Raw genomic sequence first — 21,980 nt, forward strand, 5'->3', positions numbered from 1 at the left:
TGTAGCGTAGCAGTAAAGCCACCACCTCAGTGTCGGAATTCCATATGGGCGCCAGTTTGAGTCTTGACTGCTCCACTTCCAGTCCAGCTCTCTGCTATAGCCTGGGAAAGCAGTAGAAGATGGCCCTAGTCGTTGGGCCCCTGTACCCGTGTGGGAGACCTGGAGGACATTCCTGGCTACTGGCTTTGGCTTTGGATTGGCACAGCTCCGGTCATTGGGGCCAACTGGGGAGTGAACCAAATAAAGATTTATAAATAAAGATTTATAAAGAAGTTCTCAGTCATGACATTGTTTGTGTATACAAAAGGCTGGTTTGTGTGTGTGTGTGTGTGTGTGTTGATTTTATATCCTGCTATTTTACCAAACTCTTACGAGTTCTAGTAGTCTCCTAGTGGAGTATTTCGGGTCCTCTCTCTATATATAACCATATCATCTGCAAATAAAAATAGTTTGACTTCATCCTTACTGATCTGAATCCTTTGACTTCTTTTATTCTTGTCTGATGGCTCTGGCTAAAACTTCCTGGACTGTATTGAATAGCAGTGGTGAGAGTGGGCATCCTTGTCTGGTTCTGGATATTAGTGGGGATGCTTCCAGCTTTTCCCCCTTCAATAGGACGTTGGCCATGTGTTTGTCATAAATTACCTTAGTTATGTTGAGGAATGTTCCTTCTAGACTCAATTTGCTTAGAGTTTTCATCATGAAAGGGTGTTGTATTTTCTCAAATGCTTTCACTGCATCTATTGAGATAATCATATGGTTTTTGTTCTTCAATTTGTTAATGTGTTGTATCACATTGATTTGTGAATGGTGTACCATCCTTGCATACGAGGGATAAATCCCATTTGGTCTGGGTGAATGATCTTTCTGATGTGTTGTTGAATTCGATTGGCCAGAATTTTGTTGAGGATTTTTGCGTCTATGTTCATCAAGTGAAGTGGTCTGTAGTTCTCTTTCTGTGTTGTGTCTTTTCCAGATTTAAGAATTAAGGTGATACTGGCTTCATGAAGCGAAGTAGGGAGAATTCCCTCTTTCAGTTATTTTGAATAGCTTGAGAAGAATTGAGTTAGTTCTTTAAATGTCCTGGGTTTTTCTTTGTTGGGTGGGCTTTTATTGCTGATTGAGTTTGTCTTGGTTATGCGTCTGTTTAGGTTTTCTATGATTTCATTGCTCAATTGAGGTAGGTTATCTGTCTCCAGGAATTTGTCCATTTCTTCTGGGTTTCTGAGTTTGTTGGCATACAGCTTTTTGTGGTAATTTCTGATGATTCTTTTTATTTCTGTGATGTCTGTTGTTACATTTCCTTTTTCATCTCTAATTTTATTGATTTGGGTCTTCTCTCCTTTTTTGGTTAGTTGGGCCAGTGGTATGTCAGTTTTTTTTTTTTTTCCCAAAAACCAACTCTTTGTTTCGCTGATCTTTTGTATTGGTTTTTTTTGGTTTTAATTTTGTTGGTTTCTTCTCCAATTTTAATTATTTCTTTCCTTCTACTGCTTTTGGGTTTGGTTTGCTTTTTTTTTTTTTTTCCCTAGATCCTTAAGGTGCATAGATAGTTCATGTATTTGGTGCATTTCCAGTGTATTGATGTAGGCACCTATTGCTATAAACTTTGCTGTTAACACTGCTATTGCTGTATCCCACAAATTTTGATATGTTATATTATCTTTTGTTTCCAGAAATTTTTTAATTTCTCTTTTGGTTTCTTCTATGACCCACTGTTCATTCATGAGCATGTTGTTCATTCTCCATGTGTTTCCATATGATGTAGAGATCCTTTTTTTTTTTTTTTTGATAATTACATATTTAATGTATCTTGCTTTTAACGGCAGTTTTTAAACACATCATAGACCTTATAACTTACTAAAGATTTTATAATGCTTACAAATTTTATTCTAAAAATATACCTTATTCTAAATGAATAACATTGTCTAGAATATAGAAAATAAATTATAGTAGCATGTTTACCACCATTATAGTTAAATTTGTGTATACATTCTTAATATGAAATCCGCTTAGGACTTTCATATCATTAGCCTGAAATCATAAAAGCAGATTAAAGTTTGGCATATGAGATCACAGTCTGATAGCAATCGCTTTAAAACCAGAAACTTGAAGTATCTAGTCAATGTTCTAGGAAAGCTTGGCTACATGCACATCCATATAAATATACACATTCTCTCATCCCCCCCCCCACCAGAATACTCAAGAGGTTCTGCCGTTGTATATCAGTGTCATCAAAAATGGGAGAAAAAGCTAGCAAAGAATATGTCTAGACCATACTTAAAATGGTCTTATTGTTGCAAAGATGTGCCCAAGACAGTTACCAAGATCTTTAACATGTACTAAATGCCATCTTAAACATTCATTCTTCAACAGACTTGAACTAGTCACTAATGGACTTGTGAATACATAAGAAATCCTGTACCCATTCATTCCCCAGATTGCATATAGTAAGGCTGCAAATCCAGGCAAGCCCCTGACAGAGCCCAGCTAAAGTGGTTTGCTTATATAACCCAATAGATTATAAAATCTTATAGAACTAGAAACTTCATTTGATCTGTTTGAAGTTTCTTATTATATTCCCTGTGCAAAAGGCAGATTCTATATTGTAAGGGACAGCTACAATCACTGTGCACTTTGTGTTACTGTAGAAGGTCCATGTGTATTTCAAAAACACATTGTAGTTAAATTCCCTAATGGTGTCTGTGTTTAATTATATTTGCTCTTCCAAATCAATTACAAAACAATTTAAAATGCTGATAGCCTCTGCTACTCACCACATAGACCTGCAGTAAAATATGTTGAAACAGAGAATTAGTCTTCAGGCTCTATCTAGCAATGCAGATTTGAAAAAAACTATGTGGAAGTTCATCTTCATCTGATATTAAAATACTCATAAACTGGGCTGGCGCCGTGGCTCAGTAGGCTGATCCTCCACCTTGCGGCGCCAGCACACCGGGTTCTAGTCCCGGTCGGGGCACTGGATTCTGTCCCGGTTGCCCCTCTTCCAGGCCAGCTCTCTGCTATGGCCCGGGAGTGCAGTGGAGGATGGCCCAAGTACTTGGGCCCTGCACCCCATGGGAGACCGGGAGAAGCACCTGGCTCCTGGCTTCGGATCAGCGTGGTGCACCGGCCGCAGCGCGCCAGCCACGGTGGCCATTGGAGGGTGAACCAATGGCAAAGGAAGACCTTTCTGTCTGTCAAAAAAAAAAAAAAACTCAGAAACTGAAACAAAAATTAAAATGGAAACTAACCACACCACAGGGCATTTGTGTGTCTGTGTGTTTTTTTTTTTTTTTTTTGACTGGCAGTTTAGAGAGAGAGGGAGAGACAGAGAGAAAGGTCTTCCTTTTTCCATTGGCTCATACCAAGTGGCCACTATGCCCGGCGCGCTGTGGCTGGTGTTCTGCGCCAATCCAAAGCCAGGAGCCAGGTACTTCTCCTGGTCTCCCATGCGGGTGCAGGGCCCAAGCACTTGGGCCATCCTCCACTGCCTTCCCGGGCCATAGCAGAGAGCTGGCCTGGAAGAGGAGCAACTGGGATAGAGTCCGGCGCCCCAACCGGGACTAGAACCCGGTGTGCCGGCGCCGCAAGGCGGAGGATTAGCCTGTTGAGCCATGGCGCCGGCTCCCAGCACCATTTGTTGAAGACTCTTTCCTTCATCTACAGATTGTTATTAGATCCATTGTCAAAGAGAAGTTGGTTGTAGATGCTTGTATTGATTTCTGGAGTTTCTATTCTGTTCCATTGGTCTGTCCATCTGTTTTTGAGCCAGTACCAGACTGTTTTGATTGAAACTGCCCTATAGTATGTCTTGAAATTTGGTACTGTGAGGCTTCCGGCTTTGTTTTTGTTGTATAAGATTGTCCTAGCTGTTTTTCCATATGAATTTCAGGACCTTTTTTTTTTTATATATCTGAGAAGATATCTTTGGTATTTTGATTGATATCGCATTGAATCTGTATTTTGCTTTGGGAATTATGGACATTTTGATGGTATTTATTCTCCCAATTCATGACCATGGAAGATTTTTCCATTTTTTTGTAACTTTCATTTCTTTCTTTAATGTTTTGTAATTCTCATCATAGAGATCTTTGACATCCTTAAATTTATTCCAACATATTTGATTTTTTTTGTAGCTATTGTGAATGGGATTGATCTTAATCTTAGAAATGCTCTGTTAGCCTTTGCATTGTCTGTGTATTCAAAGGCTATTGATTTGTGTGTGTTATTTTATATCCTGATACTTTATCACACTCTTCTATGAGTGCCAATACTCTCTTATTGGAGTCTTTGTGATTCCCTATATATAGAATCGTGTCATCTGCAAATAGGGATAGTTGACTTCCTTCCCAATTTGTATCCGTTTGATTCCTTTGTCTTACCTAATGGTTCTGGCTAAAACTTCCAGGAGTATATTGGACAACAGTGGTGAGAGTTGGCACGCTTTTCTGGTTCTGTATCTTGTTGGGGATGCTTCCAACTTTTCTCCATTCAGAAGGACTCTGGCTGTGCATTTGTCATAAATTGCCTTGATTGTGTTGAGGAATATTACTTCTATACCCAATTTACTAAGAGTTTTCATCATGAAAGGCTGTTGTATTTTCTCAAATGTTTCCTCCGCATCTACTGATTTAATCGTATCATTTTTGTTCTTAAATTTGTTAATGTGATGTATCACATTATCACATTGATTGATTTTGAATGTTGAACTATGCATCCATACCACGGATAAATCCCACTTGGTTGAGGTGAATGATCTTTCTGATGTGTTGTTGGATTCAATTGGCTAGAATTTTGTTGAGGATTTTTGCGTCTGTGTTCATCAGGGAAATTAGTTTGCAGTTCTCTTTCTATGTTGTATCCTTTTAAGGTTTAGGAATTAAAGTGATTTTTGTTTCATAGAATTTGGGAGGATTCCCTTTCTTTCAATTGTTTTGAATAGCTTGAGAAGAATTGGAGTTAGTTCTTTTTTAAATGTCTGGTGGAGTGCCGGCCCTGTGGTTGCAGTTACATTTCCTTTTTATCTCTGATTTTATTAATTTTGTCTTTGTTCTTTTGGTTTGTTGGGCCAGTGGTGTGTCAGTTTTGTTTATTTTTTTCAAAAAACAAGTTCTTTATTTTGCTGATAATTTGTATTTTTTTTTTTTTTTTGGTTTGGATTTGGTTTGCTGTTGTTTTTCTATGTCCTTGAGATGAATTGGTAGCTCGTTTATTTGGTGCCTTTTCAATTTTTTGATGTAGGCACCAATTGCTATAAACTTTGCTCTTAACACTGCTTTTGCTGTATCCCATAAGTTTTGATATGTTGTATTGTCATCTTCATTTGTTTCCAGAAATTTTTTGATTTCTTCTATGGCCCACTGTTCATTCAGGAGCATGTTTTCCAGTCTCCATGTGTTTGCATATGTTCTAGAGGTTCTTGAGTTGTTGATTTCAAGCTTCATTCCATGTGGTCCAAGAAGATGCATGGTATGATTTCAGTTTTTTTTAAATTTGCTGAGAATTGTGACATAGCCTGGTATGTGTCCATCCTAGAGAAAGTACCATGCACTGCTGAGAAGAATGTGTATTCTACAACTATCAGATGAAAAGTTCTGTAGATATCTGTTAGGTCCATTTGGTCTCTGGTGTCGATTTACTTTGTTGTTTCCTTGCTGATTTTCTGTTTTGTTGATCTGTCCATTGCTGAAAGTGGAGTATTGAAGTTCCTCATTACTATTGTATTGGAGTCTGTGTCTCTCTTTAGATCCCTTGACATTGCTTTTAGTCAGGTGCTTTGTAATTAGGTGTGTATCTTGTTTATAATAGTTACATCACCTGTTGAATTGAACCCTTAGTCATTACATAGTGTCCTTCTTTGTCTCTCTTAACAGTTTTTGTGTTAAAGTCTATTTTGTCTGATGTTTGCATGGCTACACCAGCTCTTTTTTGGTTTCTGTTGGCATGGAATATCTTTTTCCATCCTTTCATTTTCAGTCTGTCTGCAACTTTGTTGGTGAGATGTGCTTCTTGTAGGCAGCAAATAGATGGGATTTGTTTTTTAATCCATTCAATCATTGTGTGTTTTAACTGGAGAGTTAGGCCTTTTACATTCAAGGTGCCTATTGATAAGTAAAGATTTTGCCCTGCCATTTTCCATAAATATTCCTGTTGTTTAATTTGAATTTCTTTTGTACTTTCACTGAGAGATTTTCTGCCTTACATTCTTTTTTAGTGATTTACGTGCTTCTATGTTTCTGTGTATTGCACATCCTTGAGCATCTTTCGTAGGGCTGAGCAGGTAGTGACAGATTCTTTGAAAGGTCTTTATTTCACTGTCATTCATGAATGAGAGCTTTTCAGGGTGTAGTTTTCTGGGTTGATAGTTTTTTTCACTTGAGATTGTAATATATCTTGCCATTCTGTCCTAGCCTGAAGAGGTCTGATGAGAAGTCCACTGTGAATCTGATTGGAGGTCTTCTGAAAGTAATCTGGTGTTTCTCTTGTGTACATTTTAGAATGTTTTCTTTATGTTTTACTGCGGAGAGTTTAACTACAGTATGTTATGTTGAGTATCTTTTCTGGTCATGTCTATTAGGAATGCTATGTGCTTCCTGTAATTGGATGTCCCTTTATTTCTCCAAGTTAGAGAAGTTTTCTTTTATTATTTCACAAAAAGGCCTTCTAATCCTTTCTCTCTTTTCATCCCTTCAGGTGCTCCTAGGACCCATATGTTGGTTTGTTTGATAGTACCCTATAGATTCCTAACAGTGATTTTTAGTTTTCCAGTTTCTTGTTTTTCGTCGGACTGTATAATTTCCTGTGCTTTGTCTTCAAAGTCAGGTATTCTTTCATCAACTTCACCAATTCTGCTGTTAAGGCTTTCTGTTGCATTTTTTATTCTATTGAATTCTTTGTTTCCAAGATTTCATTTTGATTTCTCTTTAAGATCTTAATTTTGTGGGAGAAATTCTTTCATGTCATGTACAAATTTCTTTAGTTTGTACACTTTTTTAAATTCCATATCTAGCTTTTCTACAATATCTTCATCTTTATATGTAGTATTGAAGTATTGTGTTATTTTGGGGGCATCATGTTGTCATGTTGTCGTCTTTATTCTTGTTTCTTGAGTTGCTACATTCATTATTTGGCATTTGTGGAAATACTGTTGATTTCTTTGTTTTTTCCCTGTGGTGCCTTTTATCTTTTGACTATGCCTCTGTGGATTGCTGGAGTGAACACCTAAAGGCGTGTGGTCTGTGTAGGCAGGGAGCTCTGTTCAGTTTACCTGGGTGAAGGGTGTGGTAAAATCTCTCTCTTTTTTTTTTTTAATCAGAGGGTAGGTTTATTCTGCTCTGTTGCCATAGACTTAGCTCACCTCCTCTCAATGGAGACCAGTGCTGGGGCACTAATCCCAGTGGGTATAATATCTCTGTGTAAGTACAGATTCCGCAGCAGTGACCATCACCAGGGAATCAGGGAACCTTGAGCATATGGAGCCTCCCACAGTGACTGCCCAAAGTTCCAGCCATACCCTGAGCCCTCCCACATAGCCTCCTGTAGTCACAAGTACCCGGCCTGTTGTTTGTTCTCCCCACCATACTCAGATGTCTCCACTCAGCTGGTTGCTGGTTGTTTGGATGTGAACTGGCACAGGTGTTACGTGTGTCATAAATGACACCTGCCCTCTATTGGCTTGTTAGAGAATGCTATTGCAGGGCTATGGAGAGAGAAACCTGCCCCCTACCCTTTTTTTTTTCTCCTCTAGTTTGGTAGGTACACTATCCCCCATGGGACTTAGAGGCAGATTTCCTCCAGGCTCTTCCCGGAGCTTTATCGCCAGTGCCTTAGGCTGCTGCAGACTGGTCTCACCTCATTCCAGTGCTGGTGCTGACGTTCTTGGCTGTTGGGGTCTAGTTTTGCATGTCCACACCCTCCAAGTTGTCCACAGTGTCCCTCTAATTTGAATGGAGTTTCCTCTGCCATTTTTCCCTAGCTCTTTCCCTGATTGTACTCTCCAATTTTTTAAACTTCTCCTACAGTAGAACAGTAAATTCCCTCCCTGTTCCACCTTCTTAATCCAATCCCTGTTAACTTTTGGTGGCTGAGGCCAGTGTGGCTCTCACTGCTCAGCCATCTTGGATCCTTGGAGAGTTTTAAATTTGATAAATTAAAGCTAGATTAAAAGTATCTTAATTGATATCTCCTCCATAGTGGTGAAACCTTTTCCTGGCCTATGTACTCTTCATAGTTCTTTTTTTAATGATTGTTTCATTTATTCGAAAGGCAGAGTTAGAGATATCTTCCATCTACTGGTTCACTCCCAGCTGGCCACATGGCTGTAGCTGGGCAAGGCCAAAGCCAGGAGTCCAGAGCTTCTTCCAGGTCTCCCAGGAGGGTACAAGGGCCCAAGGACTTGGGCCATCCTCCACTGCTTTCCAAGGCCCATCCTCAGGGAACTAGATTGGAAGCGGAGAAGCTAGGAATCAAATCCATGACATTACAGGTGGTGGCTTAACCTGTCATGCCACAGTCCTGGCCCCTCTTCATAATTCTACTCACCAGCAGCAGATAATGTGTTCTGTCTTCCTTATATCCATTAAACTCCAAAGAAGGTTTGTTTTTTGTTTTTTGTTTGTAGCCAAATCTTATTGTCCTTTCATAGACATAAATTGCTGAATATGATTAAGAAAAATAGGACTTTGTTAAAATATGATAAAAAGTTTCAAAGTTTTTGTATATGTAAATGAAGAATATAACATTGTGAAAAGCATTTTTATATGCCATTTTTGATGGTAATGTAAATATTAAACTATATATTTGCATTTTTTTCAATATTAGATGTTAAAAACATTTTTGTGCCTAAGAATCAAGGAAGTAGAAGTGAAGAAAGATACTGAGGACATTAATAAACCAAAAAAGTTCATGACTTTCAAGGAAAAGAGAAAAACTCTATCACGAATGCAGAGAAAGGTTTGATTTATTTCCTTTTTTGTTAAATGTTGTTTGTTTTATTGAATCTTGGCTAAAATCATAATATTGGCACCGGTAAAAATTCATAGTTAAGTCATAAAAATGAAAATTTTGAATCTTTTATCTGCTGGTTCACTTCCCAAATGGCCACAATGTCCAGAGCTAAGCCAATCCGAAATGAGGAGCTTCTTCAGGGTCCCCCATGTGGGTGCAGGGACCCAAGGACTTGGGCCATCTTCCACTGCTTTCCCAGGCGCATTTGCTGGGTGTTGGATGAAAGTGGGGCAGCTGAAACTCAAACGTGTACCCCTATGAGATGCAGGCACTGGCCCTTCAAATTTATTTAAAACTGAAAAAATAATTTCCAGAATATCTGTTTTTGAGTATTTTAAGTTTTAGAAAACATGGCAGAATTGTCAAAAATTGTCAAAAATTGTCAAAAATTGTCAAAAAGATAATAGTTATAAACAAATGAAGGTAGGCCGGCGCCACGGCTCAATAGGCTAATCCTCTGCCTGTGGTGCCGGCACCCCAGGTTCTAGTCCCGGTTGGGGCTCTGGAGTCTGTCCTGTTTACTCCTCTTCCAGTACAGCTTTCTGCTGTGGCCCGAGAGTGCAGTGGAGGATGGCCCAAGTGCTTGGGCCCTGCGCCCGCATGGGAGACCAGGAGAAGCACCTGGCTCCTGGCTTTGGATCAGTGGTGCGCTGGTCGCAGTGCGCCGGCCACAGCGGCCATTGCGGTGTGAACCAACAGAAAAAGGAAGACCTTTCTCTCTGTCTCTCTCTCATTATCCCCTCTGCCCGTCAAAAAATAAATAAAAAATAAAAAGTAAATGAAAAAAATAAACAAATGAAGGTAAATAGCTTAATTATTTATACCTGCCATTCTAATGTATGTATCTGTTGGGTATAGCACATACATAGCCATGGTCGAGAGGACAAAAATTAAATAAGAACAGCTGGAACTTAAATTTTTTTTTTTTTGTTATTTGGGAGGTAGATAGAACAGAGACAGAGGCAACAGAGAAAGCCCCTGTTCACTGGTTCACTCTTCAAAAGTTCAGTTTAGCAACCATTGTTCACTACTCTTATAGGGTTAAGAAGTTGGAGAAACAAGTGTTTTACTGAATTTCTATTTAAGGTCTTGTTTCATTCATTGTAAATGTGACTCTGTTTTTATTTATTTTTTTGAGAGAGTTACAGACAGACAGAGGGAGAGACAGAGAAAGAGGTCTTCCAGTCACTGGTTCACTTTCCAAATGGCCACAAAGACTGGAGCTGGACCAGTCTGCAAGTAGGGGCCAGGAACTGCTTTCAGGTCTCCCACGTGGGTACAGGGCCCCAAGTAGTTGGGTCATCTTTCACTACTTTCTCAGACCATCAACAGGGAGCTGGATCAGAAGTGGAGCATCTGGGACTCAAGCTAGCACCCTTATGGGATGCCTGTGCCACAGATGGAGGCTTAACCTACTGTGCTACAGCACTGGCCCCAAGCTGGTGTTCTGATATGGATAGATGACATAGCAAGTGATGGCCTAACCTGCTGTACCCTCAGTGCTGGCCTTGGAAGTGTTGTTGATGCCTGACATCCATGTTATAGATTATTTTAACTTTAGGAATTATTTTGAGGCTTAGCATGTTCTTCCTTTTCTCTTGAATCTTCTTTGAAAAATTTAAATTGAAGTTGTAGAAAATGATAGCATATCCCATATATCCACCATTCAGAATGAGAAGATATTAATAGACTTACTTCAATTTTGCCCTTGTAAAGAAAGAAACCACTGATAAGAGGGTGGGAATCACCTTTGTTTCTCTTTCTGATCTCTTTTTCCTGCCTTCCTCCCAGGAGGCAACTGCCACTTGAATTTGGTTTGTATACTTCTTTTTTTATTTTTGCTTATATTCACATTTATAGATAACTTGTAGGTATTGTATGTGGATTGTTTATAACATATACATATTCTGCTATTTTCATGTAGTGGAATGTACTCTTCCTTTTTTTTCTCCTCTAATCTATTTTCAGTGGAAGAAAGCAGAAGAGAAACTAGAGCGGGAGCTTCTGGAGGCGGAAGCTTCAGAGAGTACTGAAAAGAAACTTAAACTGGTAGGCAGTTTCACATTCTATTACGCTTTAAACAGTAAGGATTTTAATAAATCTATTGTATAACTTTGGTTTACTTCATGAGACTTAGATATGTGAATTTTATAATATACAAGAAACCATGATGTGATCAGTGCTAGTTTTATGAAATTATTGGATGTGTGTTTTCATTCTGTTAAAATTCCTAGTACTGAATTGCAGGGAAGGGTGGTAAGGAAAAGAGAAGGGAAGGTTGAGCTTTGAAAGTCATAGATTTAACTCAAGAGAAAGCATACCATATTATGCTAATGTTGTTTTGTCTGTTTTATCTTCCAGCACACAGAAACTCTGAATATTGTGTTTGTAACCTACTTCAGAATATTGAAGAAGGCACAGAGGTCACCTCTCCTGCCAGCAGTTCTAGAAGGTCTTGCCAAGTAAGGGCTGTGTAGGTTAAAACCTTTTGGATTCTAACTAAATAAATAAGACCAAAGTAATCATGAATTTGACAAAATTCATTGATGATGAGCCAGTGTCCTCAATTCTGCTTCCTTTTTTGTCAGCCACGTTGAATCTGTTTACAGCAATGGACTCTTGGTTTTCTCATCTCAAAACTTGTATTTTGAGGGGCCGGCGCTGTGGTGTGGTGGGTGGGGCCGCTACCTGCAGTGATGGCATCCCATATGGACACTAGTAAGAGTCCCAGCTGCTCTACTTCTGATCCAGCTCTTTGCTATGGCCTGGGAAAGCAGTGGAGGATGGCCCACATCCTTGTGCACCTGCACTTGGGTGGGAGACCCGGAGGAAGCTCCTGATTCCTGGCTTTGGATGGCTGTAGCTCCAGCCGTTGTGGCCATCTGGGGAGTGAGCCAGTGGATGGAGGACCTCTCTCACTGCCTCTGCTTCTTTATAACTCTGCCTTTCAAATAAATGAATAGATCTTTTTTTTTTTTTTTAAAGGGGGGGGGGTAACTTTCTTTTTTTAAAAAAATTTTATTTATTTGAGAGGTAGAGTTACAGATAGTGAGAGGGAGTGACAGAGAATGGTCTGCCTTCCATTGGTCATTCCCCAAATGGCCTCAACAGCCGGAGCAATGCTGATCTGAAGCCAGGAGCCAGCAGCTTCCTCCGGGTCTTCAACTTGGGTGCAGGGGCCCAGGCACTTGGGCCTTCTACTGCTTTCCCAGGTCATAGCAGAGAGCTGGATTGGAAGAGGATCAGTCAGGGCTAGAACTGGTGCCCATATGGGATGCTGGAGCCACAGGTGGAGTGTTAACCTACTGCGCCACAGCACCGATCCTACAAAAACTTGTATTTTAAGATCTTCACTAATTCTTTCCTTGTGCTTTAGTAAATGCTAGACATTTGTAAGTCTTAAGGCTCATCTCTCAGTTCTTGGTTCTTTTTACTTATGTTGATTATCTACCATCACACTTTGAGTGGCTCATGCCAGTCATCTATTTTAATCCAACTTATACATCATTTCTCTAGTCCTACATAATCTATTCCTGCTGACAGAGGTCTTTGTATATTCTTTCTCTCTCTCTCTTTCTTTTTTTTTTAATTGATTAATTTATTTGGAAGGCAGAGTTAGAGAAAAGGAGAGACAGAAAGATCTTCCATCCCCTGGTTCACTCTCCAAATGGCTACAACTGCTAGTGCAGTTGCTAGTGCTGAATATGTTATTCCTAAGGTCTTTTTCTAAGATTTACATAGGGTCAAAGACTTCACAAATATTGAATGGTATTCTGACTTCAATCTACTCAGTATCTGATATATTAAATGGAATATTCACATTTAGTAGCCCGAAATATCATTTCTCTTTAATTCTGTTAGTACTCTCCATTATTTCTAGAAATAGAAACCCAGGGCACTCGTAACTTTTTGGGTATCACTTAGATAATTAAGAGCAGAGCCTAAACTAGATACCAGTTCTAGTATTATTTCATTAAAAAAAATTTATTTTGAAAGACCAAAAGAGAGACACCTTCCATTCACTGATTCATCTCCTATCAAATGCTCCAAAACAGGTTGGGTGGCAGAGACTCAACTACTTGAGACATCTCTTGCTGCCTCCCAGGACCTACATTTGCAGGGAAGTTAGAATTGGAAGCAGAGATGGGACTCAAACCTGGGCTCTCCCATGGATGCAGTTGTTTTAAGAGGTGTCTTAATGCCTTGTCTAATGCCTAGCCCCTATTTCCGTTTTACAGCTATCATAGCATATAGTCCATAGTTTTATGAATGGCAAAATCTTTCCTCTTTTCTCTCTTCTTAGCATTGATTTTCTTAGAAGCTGATGCTGCTGGCTCCTCCTGTATGACTTAGAGTAGTGCTGGAGAAATTATCAACTTTGCTCAGGGTTGTTTGATCTCAATGACTTCCTTCTCAGGGCAGAGGTCATTTTGTGGTATTTTTAGTCTGTTTCATGTATTTTAGTCTGTCTCGTGTATTCTAGTGTTCAGTGTGTGAATTGTCAAGCCAATGAATCAATGAAAAGTATTGATAATTGCCACTACCTCTATCGTAGCTAATATTCTGAAATAAACAACATTAAAAAATTCAAAAATCAGTGTTTATCTGCTTTATTTCTGCTTTCAGGATTTCTGATAACGAAGTTTTGTTTGATTTTAGGTTTGCTCACCTTATAAATGTCGAGTTTTTTGACGATTTATTAGTAGTTCTTCATACTCTCATTGAGTCTGGTGTAAGTAACTCTTACTGTTGAATTACTTTTTAAAGATATTAATGGTAATTATAATTTTTAATGATTTTTTTTTTTTTTTTAAGGAGCTGAGCTATCAAGAAAGTCTGCACTGTGTCCAGACTGCTTTTCATATTCTTTCTGGGCAAGGTAAGCTTTTTTTTTTTTTTTTTTAAAAACATTGATTGATTTGTTTGAAAGTTAGAGTTAACAGAGAAAGAGAAAGATCGTCTATCCACTGGCTCACTCCCTAGATTGCTGCAACAGCCAGGGCTGAGTGAGGCTGAAGTCAGGAGTCAGGAGCTTCTTATGGGTCTCCTATATGGGTGGCAGGGGCCCAGACACTTGGGCCATCTTCAGCTTCTTTTTCCAGGCCATTAGCAGGGAGCTGTTTTGGAAGTGGAGCAGCTGGGATGTGAACCAGTGCCCATGTGGGATGTCAGCATTACAGGCAATGGCTTCACCATTATCCCACAGTGCCACCCCCAAGATATTTTTTTTAAGATTATTTATTTTAAAATAGAGCTATAGAGAGGGAGAGGCAAAGAGAAATCTTCCATCTGCTGGTTCACTCCCAAAAATGGCTGAAACAGCTAAGTCTGGGCCAGGCTGAGGCCAGTAGTTCAGGTGGGTAGAAGGGACCCAGATTTATGGGCCATTCTCTGCTGCATTACCAGGGAGCTGGATTGGAGGCAGAATAGTTGGGTCTCTAGCTGATGCTCTCAGGGGAGATACTAGAGTCAATAAGCGTGGCTTAACCTGCTGTGCCACATCACTAGCTGCAAGATATTTCCCCAATGAATTTTATTTTTTTAAAGAATTGTTTATTGCCAGCGCCGTGGCTTAACAGGCTAATCCTCCGCCTGCAGCACTGGCACTCTGGGTTCTAGTCCAGGTTGGGGCGCCAGTTCTGCCCCGGTTGCTTCTCTTCCAGTCCAGCTCTCTGCTGTGGCCTGGGAAGGCAGTGGAGGATGGCCCAAGTGCTTGGGCCCTGCACCCGCATAGGAGACCAGAAGGAAGCACCTGGCTCCTGACGTTGGATTGGCGCAGCACACCGGCCGTAACGGCCATTTTGGGGGGTGAACCAACGGAAGGAAGACCTTTCTCTCTGTCTCTCTCTCTCACTGTCAAAAAAGAAAAAAAAAAAAAAAACTATTTATTTTGAAAGGTAAGGTTATGGAGAGGCAGAGAGAGAGAGAGAGAGATCGTCCATCCTCTGGTTCACTCCCCAAATGGCTGCAACAGCTGGAGCTGGGCCAATCCAAAGCCAGGAGCCAGGAATTTCTTCTGGGTCTCCCACACGGGTTCAGGGGCCCAAAGACTTGGGCCGTTTTCTACTATTTCCCAGGCCATAGCAGAGAGCTGGATCAGAAGTGGAGTGGCTGGGTCTAGAACTGGCGCCCATATGGGATGCCAGCACTGCAACTGGCAGCTTTACCTGCTATGGGACAGTGCTGCCCCCCAGTCAAGGAGTGTTGTTTTTTTTTTTTTTTTTTTTTTTTGAAGGGCAGAGTTGCAGAGACAGAGAGAGGTCTTCCATCTGCTGGTTCACTCCCCAGATGGCCACAAATGCGGGAGCTGCACCCATCCGGAGCCAGGAGCCAGGAGCTTCTTCCGCGTCTCCCACTTGGGTGCAGGGTCCCAAGGACTTGGGCCATCTTCTACTGCTTTCCCAGGCCATAGCAGAGAGCTGGATCAGAAGTAGAGCAGCTGGGACTCTTACTAGTGCCCATATGGGATACCATCACTGCAGGCATAGGCCTTACCTGCTATGCCATAGTACCCCCACCTTCCTTCCCCACCCCCCAGTCAAGTTTTGTTTGCTTTATTTTTGGAGGCTGTAAACATACCTAATTGGTATTTATTATTATTTAAAAGGTGATGTTCTGAATATTGATCCAATGAAGTTCTATACACATCTCTACAAAACACTGTTCAAGTTACATGCAGGTATGTATGTTTAGATATTTCTTTAATACAGACTTGCCTCTTAAGAATATATTATGTCTAGAATTACAGTCAATCATGGATGAGAAATAAGAATGGGTACATAAAATATTGGCTTCCCAGTGCCATAAATATATATTTAACCTGGTTAAGACTTGGAAAGAGAATTTTCAGAATTGACTGGAGGTGCAATAGCTATAGCCCACTGCATCTTTTAGTAGTTCACCAGTACTACTTCATTGGTTAGGAAAATGGTTTAGGATTAGTGCAGCAGTTCATCTTGGGTTTTTCTCAAGTTAAGTGAAGTTGCATAATGCAGAAATAAAGAGTACAGCCCTGATGGATGTGTGTGCTGTTTCAGGTGCTACCAATGAAGGTGTAGAGATTGTACTCCAGTGCCTTGACATCATGCTAACCAAGCGCAGAAAGCAAGTTTCTCAACAGCGAGCCCTGGCTTTCATCAAGCGCCTTTGTACCCTTGCTCTTCATGTTCTTCCAAATTCAAGCATTGGCATTTTAGCTACTACCAGAATATTAATGCATGTAAGTAGTAATACAGATGGACAGAGCTTAGTTCTCAGTGGTGCAGTGACTTTTTTGTTGTTGTTGTTATTTTTTAAAGATTTACTTATTAAAGTCGGAGTTAGAAAGATATTCCATCTGTTGGTTCATTCCCCAGACGGCTGCAGTGGCCAGTGCTGAGCCAGGATGAAGCCAGGAGCATCATCGAGGTCTCCCACATTGGTTTCAGGCCCAAACATTTGGGCCATCTTCTGCTGCTTTTTCCTGGCCATTAGCAGATAGCTGGATTGGAAATGGAGCAGCCAGGACCTGAATCAGAGCCCGTATGGATGCTGGCTCTGCTGGCAGTGTCTTTATCCAGTATGCCACAGCGCTGGCCCCACAAATATTTCTATAAGAAAGATCTTTAGAAGTGGGATTGCAGGGTTGGAAGGTAAATTATATTCAAAGCAAGCCAAGATAAAACATAATCTTACAATTTTTGTTTTATAATATAAACCCCCCTTTCTTTTTTCCTTAAAGATTTATTTTTTGTGGCATGGCAGGTTAAGCCTCTGCCTGTGATGCTAGCATCCCATATGGGTGCTGGTTCAAGATCTAGCTGTTTCCTTCTAATCCAGCTCCCTGCTAATGTGCCTTGGAGAGCAGCAGAGGATGAACCGAGTGCTTAGGCTCCTGCACCAATGTGAGAGACCTGGAAGAAGCTCTGTGCTCCTGGCTTCGGCCTGGCCTGGCCCTGGCAATTGCAGCTATCTGGAGAGTGAACCAGTGGATGGAAGATTTCTCTCTGTGTGTGTGTCTCTCTGTTACATTGCCGGTCACGTAAGTTAAAAACAACAAAAAATTTATTTATGTGAAAGAGTCACGGAGAGATCCTCCATCTGCCAGTTCACACCCCAGGCAGCTGCAACAGCCAGGCTGAAACCAGGAGCCAAGAGCTCTATCAGGGCCTTATAGCTCTTATACAACCATAAATTAAAATGTAAATATAAATACAGACCAATAATATCTTTTTTAAAAGATACATTTATTTGAAAGGCAGAAAGAAGGATATAACTTCATCTACTAGTTAACTGCCCAAATGCCTGCAATAGCTTGTTTTGGGCAAGGCTGAAGGTAGGGGTGAGGAATGCCTCCCACTTTGGTGGCAGGAACTCAAGTACTTAAACCATCCTCTGCTGCTTTACAAGTGGCAATAGCACGGAGCTAGATTGGAAGTGGAGTAGTCAAGACATCAACAGGCACACCAATATGGGATGCCTGCAACCCTACCTTCAGCTTAACCTACTGTTCCACAATGCCTGCCTCAACATTCTTTAAATAACAGTATTCATTTTGATTAATTTCTCTCTCTCTCTTTCTCTAAGATTTATTTATTTATTTGTTTGATAGACAAAGTTACAGAAAGAGGGAGATACAGAGAGAAAGATTGTCCATCTGCTGGTTCACAATCCAAATGGCTTCAATGACCGGAGCTGAGCTGATCTGAAGCCAGCCGTCAGGAGCCAAGAGCTTCCTCAGGGTCTGCCGTGGGGGTGCAATGACCAAGCACTTGGGCCATCTTCTGCTGCTTTCCAGGTCATAGCAGTGAACTGGATTCGAAGAGGAGCAGCTGGTACAGGAACAGGAACCCATCTGGGATGCCAGCGCTTAAGGTGGCAGCTTTACCTGCTCCACCACAGCACCAGCCTTAATTCTTTCTTTTTTAAGAAGATGTATTTAATTGAAAGAAGGAGGGAGAGACAGAGGTTTTTTGTCCATTGGTTCATTTCCTAAATGGCTGCAACAGCCGGAGCTGGGCCAGGCCAAAGCCAGAAGCTTCATCTGGGTCTCCCAGATGGATACAGGGGCCCAGGCACTTGGGCCATGTTCTGCTTCTTTACCAGGCCATTAGCAGGGAGGTAGATCGGAAGTGGAGCAGCCAGGACTTGAACCGGCACCCATTTGAGATTTTGGCATTACAGGTAGTTTTCTTAATCCATTACGCAACAAAGCCAGCCCCTAATTAACCTTCTTGTTTGTCGCTTTTGCAGACTTTTCCCAAAACAGATCTGTTGCTTGACAATGAATCTCAAGGAAGTGGAGTTTTCCTCCCTGAGCTGGATGAACCTGAACACTGTAATGCTCAGAACACTGCTCTCTGGGAATTGCATGCACTGCGGGTAAGAGCAACCTTTTTTTCCCCCTATTTTTTTTTAACCACAAATAGTTATTTCCACAATACCTAAACTTTATTTTTCTGGGTTGCCTTTTCCCCTTTTCTTTTTAAAAATTATTACATTAATATATCTCATTTTTACTTTGCTCTTCTATTCTTTCATCCATTGAGGAAAAATTCAAAGCAGAAAATGGTAACAGTTTTGTGGGGCAAATAAATACGTGTGTGTGTGTGTGTGTATGGCTTTTTAAAGAAAATTTTTGCCATGACAAATCTTTGTAAAGTAATGACCTTTGTAAACTGTGCTTGTCCTGTTCCCTCTTCAGAGACATTACCATCCCATAGTGCAGAAATTTGCAGCACACCTGATTGCCGGAGCACCTGTTGAAGGCTCTGAAGCACTTAGGCCTGAGCTGAGCCGAAGGTAGTGACACCTTTGCTGTATTTCCATTGACTGTGAAAATTCTGCTTTGTAAAGTAATAGACCATGAAATACAAGGTGCCAGTTGAATATGAACTCACTTCATACTCCTGTTTATTCTAAACAGAAAAACGTGCTGTGATTTTGTTAGTTTTGTGTAATCACTTAAAACCTTTGTTTTTAAAAGTGGTATTTGAAAAGTTTCACATATTTACTTTATGTGCAGATAAATCACCAGTCCAAGGGAGCTTCCATTTATGTATTTACTTACTTTCTTAATTTGAATGGTCCTGCTGTGGCAAGAAAGTGAGAAAATAAGGAGAGAGAAAAAGAGATGCCTTGGAACATTGGCACCAGAAGAGCACCACTTTCTTTCCTTGGCCTTCCCAGGAGTGCTTCCCATCCTACAAAAAGCTTGGATGGATTCTTCCTACATCTACCTTATGTTCTTCCAGATAGGGAAAGGGGTCTTCCTAAAAGAAATATCTTTCTTTTCTTAAAGATTCATTTATTTGAAGAACAGATCAACAGAAGGAGAGGGAGAATAGGATATTCTGTTTGCTGGTTCATTCTCCAAATGCCTGCAATAGCCAGGACTGGGCCAGGCTGAAGCCAGGAACTGGCAATCCATCCAAGTGTCCCATATGAGTGGCAGGTCTAGTACTTGTGTCATCCTCTTCTGCCTTCCCAGGTGTATTAGCAGGAAGTTGGTTCAGAAGTGGAGTAGCTGGGATTTGAACAGTGCTCCAATATAGTATGCAGACATTAAGAGGTGGCTTAACCCACTGCACCACAATGCCTGACCCAAGAAGCTCCTTTTTCCTCAGCTTTTTATTTTTACAGTTTTAGAAAGTATGGAAAAGTTGAAAAAAAATGTTCCTCTCCCCTACAAAATCATTTGGGAAATACTTCAATTATTCATAAGAGGGAAGAAATATAACAATTACAGAAAAAGAGGGGGAGGGAGGGCAGGCAGGAGAAAGAGGCAAAAAATATCTTCCACGTGCTGTTTCACTTCCCTAATGACAGTAATGGCCAGGGCAGAACCAGGCTAAAGCAGTAGCCTGAAACTGTATCCATGTCCTACGTGGTTACAGGGGCCCCAGGACTTGGACCATCCTCCGCTGCTTTCCCAGGCACATTAACAAGGAGCTGGACTCAAACTGGTACCCACCTGGGATCCAGGCATTGCAGGTGCTAGTTCAACCCACTGTACTACAATGCTGGCCCTATAAAGAACAGAAGTTTATTGCTTACAGCTCTGGAGGCTGCAAAGTTCAAGAACAAGGTGGCCACAACAGTTTTTGTTGTCTGATGGAAGCTGCTCTATGCTTCCAGGATGGCACCCTGGTGCTCCATCCTCTGGGGGGATGAAGCACCTATGACTTCATGTGACAGAAGGTCGAAGGGCAAACAAGACAATACTTTAATCCTCTTTTATAAAGGCCTTAATCCCATTCACAAGGGAGGAGCTCTTATGGCCTAGACACCTGTTAAAGCCCTAACTCTTCATACCATCACATTGGCCATGGGTTTTGGAGGGCACATATTCAAACCATAGCACTTTGTAATGCCCACCACACAGGAGTAACATTGTCCTCTTCACTGCAGATTTCTCTCCTTTACAAGCCCACTGCTTTTTCAATTCAGAGATCCTAAATCAGTGACCTATGGGCCAGGCTGATAGTTTTTGCCTCTTAGAGTTTGTACAAGGATTGAATTAGTTGCTATCTTTTTTTTTTTTTTTTTTTTTTTTTTTTTTTTTTTTTTGACAGGCAGAGTGGACAGTGAGAGAGAGAGAGAGAGACAGACAGACAGAAAGGTCTTCCTTTTTGCCATTGGTTCACCCTCCAATGGCCGCTGCGGCTAGCACATCTCGCTGATCCGAAGGCAGGAGCCAGGTGCTTCTCCCGGTCTTCCATGCGGGTGCAGGGCCCAAGCACTTGGGCCATCCTCCACTGCCTTCCCGGGCCATAGCAGAGAGCTGGCCTGGAAGAGGAGCAACTGGGATAGAGTCCGGCGCCCCAACCGGGACTAGAACCCGGTGTGCCGGCGCCGCAAGGCGGAGGATTAGCCTGTTAAGCCACGGCGCCAGCCACTATCTTTTAAATATTGTAAGAATTTGGTTAAAATTCATTTATTTCTTCTCAAGATTTGGTGACACTGACTGCATTTTTAGATTTTTAGATGGCAGTGGTCAACTGCTGCCCTCACTAAATGAGTCATGACAGTTTTCCATAAACCCTTTCCTTCACACTTGCCAACTGCCCCCCTCCTTACCTTGTCACCCGCCCCCCAGCCTTGTTTTTTTGAAAGCAGAGAAAAAGGAGAACAATTCTTTGTCCCTCTTTTTTATTTTATTTTTTTTATTTTTTTTTATTTTTGACAGGCAGAGTGGACAGTGAGAGAGAGAGAGAAAGGTCTTCCTTTGCCGTTGGTTCACCCTATCAATGGCCGCCGTGGCCGGTGCGCTGCGGCCGGCGCACCGCGCTGATCCAAAGGCAGGAGCCAGGTGCTTCTTCTGGCCTCCCATGGGGTGCAGGGCCCAAGCACTTGGGCCATCCTCCACTGCACTCCCGGGCCATAGCAGAGAGCTGGCCTGGAAGAGGGGCAACCGGGACAGGATCCGGTGCCCCGACCGGGACTAGAACCCGGTGTGCCAGCGCTGCAAGGAGGAGGATTAGCCTGTTGAGCACGGTGCCGGCCTCTTTGTCCCTCTTTTTAAGAGAATGGAAACTAACCCCAGATCATTAAGGATTGTTTAGCATGCCATGGGTATAGATATGTTTTCTGTCCTAAATGGCCCCTCCTTATTTTTCATCCAGGCCGGCAGCTGAAATGTTGAGTTGCAGCTGAAGTCCATGCTTCAGTCCTTTGGTACCGTGACTGAGTCAGGCTTCATTGTGTATTGTTCATGGGACTGTGGTTGGGTTGGGATTTGATCACACTGAGTCTTCTAGGCCTACATTTCAAAATGTATACAAGGTTTCTCTGAGGTGGGTTTAGTTGGATAGTGTTGACATTATGTGAGAAACTAGGATTTGTTTTAAATAAGTAGGTTGGTTGGTTGGTTTCAAAAGCAGGAGAGCGTTACACCTTAATATGGGTTTAAAATAATGAATAATTCTTTGGGTACAATCTAATTATTTTCAAGTTATACGTGGTAGTATCTCCAAATTTCTTATATTTGTGAT

At 41.4% G+C, this 21,980-nt stretch overlaps 1 protein-coding gene across 1 annotated transcript in view; it reads left to right on the top strand.

The window, feature by feature from the left end:
* Window positions 1-21,980, top strand: part of NOC3L (NOC3 like DNA replication regulator) — a 55,729-nt gene that overhangs the window by 29,519 nt on the left and 4,230 nt on the right. The window contains exons 11-19 of the mRNA XM_062214099.1: window positions 8,824-8,955; window positions 10,978-11,058; window positions 11,371-11,471; window positions 13,669-13,741; window positions 13,825-13,888; window positions 15,617-15,688; window positions 16,047-16,228; window positions 18,241-18,369; window positions 18,692-18,789. Coding sequence (XP_062070083.1) covers window positions 8,824-8,955; window positions 10,978-11,058; window positions 11,371-11,471; window positions 13,669-13,741; window positions 13,825-13,888; window positions 15,617-15,688; window positions 16,047-16,228; window positions 18,241-18,369; window positions 18,692-18,789 — 932 coding nt within the window. The remainder of the gene's footprint in view (window positions 1-8,823; window positions 8,956-10,977; window positions 11,059-11,370; window positions 11,472-13,668; window positions 13,742-13,824; window positions 13,889-15,616; window positions 15,689-16,046; window positions 16,229-18,240; window positions 18,370-18,691; window positions 18,790-21,980) is intronic.

Source organism: Lepus europaeus, chromosome 17 (assembly GCF_033115175.1).
Source record: "Lepus europaeus isolate LE1 chromosome 17, mLepTim1.pri, whole genome shotgun sequence".
In the NCBI taxonomy this organism is placed as follows: domain Eukaryota; kingdom Metazoa; phylum Chordata; class Mammalia; order Lagomorpha; family Leporidae; genus Lepus; species Lepus europaeus.